Below are 7,144 nucleotides of genomic sequence, written 5' to 3'. Positions count from 1 at the left end.
TCCATCTACTGTATTTGTATGTGAGTAATGCAAAGTGAAACTTGGCTTTGCATTTGGTGTGAACACACCATAGCTGTCATTTTTCTTCTTAATTATTATCTCCCCTGAAAAAAAACTTTATTTTCATTTAGTTTTTTTCTTTAATTGGAAGCTTTCTGTCTTAAAGCAACCTTCCCACTTTCACAACTCTCACAGTCCTTTATTTGCAGTATGAAGACTCCATATAATGAGCACAATTTCAAAACAACTCTTCTGATTCTTGTGAATCAACAATTTGTCGTGTAAACGTATTTAGTGCGCAAAGTAAGACCATTTCCAATCACATTAGAGAACGAGGCACAGCGACTGCAGTTATCTATGCGAGTGTAGCGGGAGATACACCGCATGAGATGCATTCTCTTATCTTAGATGCATTCTCGCCACTGGCAGCACTCCGGTGTAGGAAAGCGTGCTTGCCTGGGTAGTGAGTGCAAAGAGTCGGGTCAGATGGCAACTGCTCATTTGCTGCGCATGCATCGGAATAACCTGCTCTAGTGTCACATGCGCTTAATCAGACCACATGGACCTTGAACTCTGGACATGGCAGAGAAAAGACATTTTAATGTCCAAGCTGTCAGAGTCAGGTATTTGAATTCTTGTCTCTCTGCCAGGAAATGCAGACAACAGTCCAGGACTGTTGCTGATGTGTGAAAATGTTTTTTAATCTATCCTCTGGTATTCCTCCATCCATCCTGCAGCTTATGACACTTTCCTATTCAATGTACAGATATGAAAATCAGGGCAAATTTTCCTGCATGCAAAATGTTAAATTAGTCTTCTTTGCAGCATTGCTTCCATCACACAGCACTTTCCCAACCATGAATTCCCCTCAGCTTCTGCTATCTACAATATGCATGTCTCTCTTCTGCTCTTCCAACTTTGTGTTTAACTTCAGGCACCATTACCCACACAAGGCCCCAACTTTGAAGCTCACACCCACCGCTTGTCGTTGAAGCAGATGTAACTGTGGATTGTGTGTACAAGCCAGATGGACCAAACCTCTGCACGGTTACCACTAGCTACCACCTCTGTGGTAAGGAACACAGCCCTGTTGAACAGAATCAATCTATGCGCTTAAGGAGTGAGGTCCTTTTGAGCCACACAGACAATCAAGGAAGGAAGGTTGTGGAAGAAAATAAAAGAAAAAGGAAAGTGTGTGTGAGTGTATATGTGAGCAAGGATAGATAGAATGAAATGACTAACACAGCCTATAATCACTATGGTAAGCCTTTAACTACATAGGAGCATCTCCAAATGTCTACTCTTGGCTTGTTCTGTGGCTCGCCTAACAACAGACATAAATATGCTGCAGACACAGAATTCCAGGAAGAATCTTTTAAGTCCATAAGCAGAGCAACAAAATGATTTTAAACAACTCCAAAAGCATAATGCTGAGGGTGGCTCACATACTGCACAAGACTGCATTCTTACTGTAAGCGTTATTTTTTAGGTATATAAAAAAGCCCATGCAAAGCATTTTCCATTTAAGCCGTAGTGAGAAGAGCAGCTGTCCAGATTGGAAGTTGTGCAGTGGTGAGCTTGGGAAAGGCACAGGCTGCATGTGTTTGCTCATGCTATCACAGGCTGCTTTGTGTTTACAGATGTTTTAACGGTTGTTGAGGAAGACCAGGACTGAACTACCACAGTGGTCACTGGGAACCATTTCAACATTTGAGGTGAACCAAACAGAATGTTCGATGGTTTTGACATCACCTGGTTATCAGCAGTTTTTCCTGAGAGCTTATCAGAATGGTACTGTAAAAGTGACAGAGATAAAGATATTTGATCCACTTTGTTAACAACGTCAAAAGGCCCAAGGGCAAAGACACAGAGCTCAAAGTGTATCCTCAGACATTAGTCTCAGCTACACCAAATTTATTACCTGAACTACGTACCTTTCCCTGCTTCCTCGCCTCCTCCTGCCACATCAGAAAATATATGAAAACAATCACGGGAAGGCATAGAAATTATAACCCGTAACACGAACCTCAACTATAAATAACAATTCAGGCCCGAGGCAAAGAAGATGGACTGATTTACAACAAAAATCTGAGAAAGAACGGTTTCTTTTGCACCAGTACTGGCATCGGGAAGAGAAATAACAATATGTTCAGCACTTGAACTTTCAAACTTGATTCCACTTATTCCTGCTATAAAAATCAACCTAGAGAGCCTGTGTACCATCCTGAACATGTATGACTGAATTGCAACTTGCCATAATTAAATATAAAGTAGTTTTAGAGCAGTGAACAGACCGTTGGAGGGGGCCTGACCCCCGCACACTAAAGAAGTCAAAGGTGGAAAGTTACTTCTAAGACATTTTAAAGTAGGAATCAATTATTTTTATAGGAAAAAAAACTTTAAATGAGGGAAAGAGAAGAACTTTAGCTAGATAAAAGATGGTGAAACGTTAATTTATTGTCACTGTGTTTCAGATTGCTGCAGATTGCATAACAGCAAATGGAAAAAAAAATAGAAAAGATGCACTAGTGTGGACTTGATCTTAATTTGACCGGAGAAAACACAATGAGTTGGCATTCTTCGGTGGATTCCAGTGGTATTTTTCCATCTGTTTCTCATTAAACCCATACAAAGGAAGATGAAATGTCTTAGTAAATTGGCAAGCTATTTCCCTGTTTAAGAATACCGAAGATATGGCAAAATTACAAAACTAAAACTACTGCTTGATTCCATTTATTGGTTACTCAATCAATAAAACTGTGTACTGATAAATAAGTCAATCAAGCTGTGTTTTCTTGAACATAATGATCTGCAGGCTCTTTGTACTCTCTGCTTACAGCAATCTGAGTTTGCATTCTAAAAGCAGGAAAACACTGCACACTATTAAATGTCACCTACATCAAAAGCACTGTAAAAACGAGAGGGAAATAAATTGTCCAATGCTGTCAACTGCACTATTAATAACTTAAAATAGCATATAAGGCATGCCATACCTTCCATAACCATGCAGACATGATGTGCTGCGATGCTTAGGTGCTCTTTTTCAAAGGCAATCCAAGTATAGAGAGAGATTTTACTAATGCAAATCTAAGGTAATGATAAATAGTTTGCATGTAATACGTGCACGTGCAAGTGCAGGGCCGAAATCAAACAGTTTAAATTCCACTAATGTTTCTCCAGGTAATATGCATGCTTAACATTCTGGCAACAGGTGCTGCAGCAGCCAGCAGGCTGCCCAGAGATGGCCTGGAGATCTCAGGTCACTGACTCATGCTGTCTGGCTCACCTTTTAATGGCAATGAACAGATGCACCTAAGAATATACTCAGAGCACACTACCTTGCCAAAATATAACTGGTTTGCACGCTTTAAGCGTCATTAAATGTATGCAAATGTATTGAGCATCTGATTTCAATTATAGGCCTTTCTCTGGATCAAACAAAAACATTCAATCAACAGATTAAGACAGAATTAAGCTGCCTGCTGATGGTTAAGCTGCTAACTCAATCTTTTTGGACTACAATCCTTACCATAATAAACTACAGCCAATTAATTTGGATGGAAATAAAGTCTTTTCATCCAAATGTGCACAACTATAATCCCAATAGATGCCTTAAATCCACAATGTACTGATTCATTGCTTGAACAAGAGTCAATTCTGTTTTATCCAAGCTGAACCAGGTCCATCTGCAATAAAAAAACTTTGGTCAGAAAATGCCTTCTTATCCGTCTTCCAGAAGTAATCCTCATAAAATACGTCCAGGAATGCAGACACTGCTGCACAAGAGATTTTCCTCTTGACCACCTTCGACTGATCACTTTTTGGGGGTTGCTAGGAATTTCTCAAACCTGTTTGTTGCAGAATAATCACCATTTTTATTTTCCAGGTTTGACACTTTTGCCTTAGTTGTAGTTGTTTCTATCATTGGGCTAATATGTCAATTCATTATTTCACACTTATTTTGTGGTTGTTTGCAAGTTTTTGGTTTTAAAAGGTAAATTATGGCAACATCAACTCATTCCCTCATCTGCAGTATTCTTTCACCTAATTATTTCAGATAGATCAGTGGCACCTGGGTTAGCTGGCTGAACATCCTGCATCATCCTGTCCCTGGACTTTGACAGAGCAGCCCCAGTCATATATTTACCCCGAGTCTATTGATCACTATCCTGCCTGACAAGCCAGATCAGGAAAATGCAGCGTTTGCTCAACAGTGAACCTTTCCACATGAATCTGAACAAACAGCACTCTGCAACTGATGTCTGACAAAAGACGTGATAACAAGTGTCAACAACATGCTGCACGCAAAACACACTTGTTAATATTTGATGAGGTGAACATAGAAAGAGAGAAGAATTAGGTTTTTTTTCTCACATGTTATTTCTCACTCTAACTGGTTGTGACACAAAGCTGTAAGAACACCAGTAACTTACCTGATGATGTCGTGTGGTCCCAGTCTGTGAGAAATGTAGATCCTGGAGAGGGCAGCCAATCCAGGGAGGAAAGAATGAGAAGAATCAGGAGATTAGAGGCGAGTGAGAGAGCCATGATGCTGTGGAGAGACAGAGGATAGAATAAGAGAGGACAGAGACACTGTGATTATAATTATCAGCTGAACTCCATGGTGACACCACTCCCATGTGAACTAGCCTCCTTCCCCCACTAACGCCATCTTTTTCTCTCTGGCCTGTGAGCACAATTTGTGACTGCTATTTATTTCAGTTGGTGTACATGAAACCAAACACTGGACAGGATGTAAGGAATTATCACGGGAGTTTGCAGCTACGGCATTTCAAAGCTGAAAATATGAATGGTGGGGTTTACGTGTGTTGTTTCGCTTTGTGTGAACTCTAAAAGAAAACATTTTTTATCATTTCAGAAAAGATCTCAGTAACATTTCTATTAGTTACAGCTACTTGAAATAACTTTTCCATGACGTACACGCTACCTTCTGACTGTTTAGATGGTTAAATCCATTCGTTTCACAGTCGATTACATCATTAGACAGATATATGCTCCTGAAAGCCTGTTATTAGCGCTAGGGCAACTTTTTAAAACATTACTTAGCTCCATGTTTCTTTGGTTTATTAACGATAAATGTGTCAGTATTGGAAAACTGATGCACTATTACATTTAAAGTTATTAGTGGAAACAGATGTGAGTTAAAACTTCCAACAAATAAAAAGAAAAATTAGCATTTGTTTGGAATAGCTGTCACCATTTGAGTGAATAAAATCATGTTCCGATCCATGCTTAATCATCCAGGTAAGGAAATTCCGGAAACTTGATTCTGTGATTTGCAGTGGGAGAATGTCACATCCGCTTGAACAGAACCAACTTTCTGGGAAAATCATGTTCCTTTTGTATCAGCTGGGAATTATAGATCTTTGCTAAATTAGAGTTATTAGCATTTTCTGTAGGGTCGGTTTCTGGTGGGTAAGCAAAAAGTAGTTATCTAAATCCACAATGATGCCAAGAATGTCAAACCCAACAAACTTGCTTTTCAAGACCAAAATATTTTAGATAGAAACCAACAAGTAGTTTGACTTTGGCACTTTGGATCTAATTATGAAATCCTGTATGGCAATTAATGGCAATTTTAATGTATGACACAAAAAGGGCAAAATATCCTTAAAAGAAAAAGCTGTTGAGGCTTAACTTGTAGAAACTGTATTTCCCAACAAAAGTTCTAACACAAACTCTCCTGCCATCTTTGTAAAACATATATTTTAGTAGTTTATTTATTTGAAAATATGATGGCAGCTAATTCACAAAACGCTCAATAAGTCAGTGTTAGAGACAAACTCTAAATATAGGCCAAATTTTCAGTCCGCACCCTTGGCTATTTACAGCTGTGGCTCCACGACTTTACTGGGCAGCAAACAACCCCATCCCCACAGGATACATTTGCCTAAATTACGTGGTCCAAGTATCTTAAGATTCCTGAATCCAAGCTTATCTCATTTTATCTTATCTTCCACATTATCTTATGTAATCTTGTCTTATCTTATCTTGCAGATCCCACAGGTTACAGGAACTGCTCAAGACTGGAAAAGTCTGGTATCTTAAAAAACCCTAGCAACAAGAAAATGTCTGGATCCAGCTCACTAGCCCATATTTACCACACTAGTCATCCATTTACTTGATTTGACTTAGATTTATTACACATTAAAACAAAGAGTCTAGATTTAAGGGAAAACAACATCTCAGTTTGACAAAAGAAAAGGTTTTCATTTCAGGCTTTTAGTCCAAGGATAGACTTAATCCATGTCAGTAAATCTGAAACATGAAGCACAACTAAAGCAAGAACAAACGGAAAAAAACAACAAAAAAACTAAACATTGCAACATGGACAAAAAAACCAAGAATCAACATAATTTTGCAACTCTGGTTCATCACATGTAGCAAATTTTTTAATGAATGTGGCAACAGACAGGTCCACTGTAAGCAGTCAGTCATATTTGTGCTGATGACTTCCAAGGGTCCAGAGGTCATATAAAGCCAAGTTACACAGTGCAAGAATTTATGGCAGAGAACTGTCAAGAGGCAAGCTCATGCAGACTTACTTAAATGTTTCTCAAATGAATTTCATATTTTTGGCTTCCGTTCTGTTGAACAATTATTAACCCGTCCGATAAACACTTTCAGATAAGAATTTTTTTTTTTTTGCTTGTTTGTTTGTTTTTTCCCCCTTGGAAAAGTTAAGTTCATTGCACTTCTTTTTAGTATAATTTTTTTTACTTCTTTAACATTCTTCCAGTAAAAGTACTAAATTGGAGCAAAGGTGGCCCCTTTACCCCAAAATATGTCCTGATGTTAATCCGTACTTTAGTCTCACCCTTTCACATCTGGAAGCATCTGTGGACATCCTGGCAAGGTTGGTGCTTCTTCTCCATCTTGTGCAAGCCTGTCCCCCGTTTTTCTTCCTCTCTCACCCAATTACAAACTCACAGGCTGACAGGAAGAGTTGTCTAAGCCAATCAGAAGAGAGGGAGGCTAAACCCAGGCCTCTTGGGGTCCCTTGGTAAACATTTAAGGCCTGCGTCCTCAACCCTCCTCCCACTACCTCTGCCCTAAAGCATACACACACACACACACACACACACACACACACACACACACACACACACACACACACACACAC

At 39.2% G+C, this 7,144-nt stretch overlaps 1 protein-coding gene across 3 annotated transcripts in view; it reads right to left on the bottom strand.

Annotated features, from left to right (window-relative positions):
• Nucleotides 1-7,144, bottom strand: part of ghra (growth hormone receptor a) — a 25,706-nt gene that overhangs the window by 12,843 nt on the left and 5,719 nt on the right. Inside the window, exons 1-2 of one of the 3 annotated variants that reach the window (XM_005741709.1) lie at nucleotides 6,839-6,885; nucleotides 4,434-4,552 (exon numbers count right to left, since the gene is read on the bottom strand). In XM_005741709.1, the coding sequence (XP_005741766.1) occupies nucleotides 4,434-4,552; nucleotides 6,839-6,858 (139 nt within the window). In that variant the 5' untranslated portion in view covers nucleotides 6,859-6,885. Of the gene's footprint in view, nucleotides 1-4,433; nucleotides 4,553-6,827; nucleotides 6,886-7,144 lie in introns of those variants that run through there. The other 2 variants (XM_005741708.1, XM_005741710.1) reach the window with 2 other exon arrangements.

Source organism: Pundamilia nyererei, unplaced genomic scaffold (assembly GCF_000239375.1).
Source record: "Pundamilia nyererei isolate P.nyererei 1_Seehausen unplaced genomic scaffold, PunNye1.0 scaffold00113, whole genome shotgun sequence".
Taxonomy (NCBI): domain Eukaryota; kingdom Metazoa; phylum Chordata; class Actinopteri; order Cichliformes; family Cichlidae; genus Pundamilia; species Pundamilia nyererei.
The sequence above is the reverse complement of the archived record's forward strand: the minus strand, read 5'-3'. Positions and strand labels throughout refer to the sequence as shown.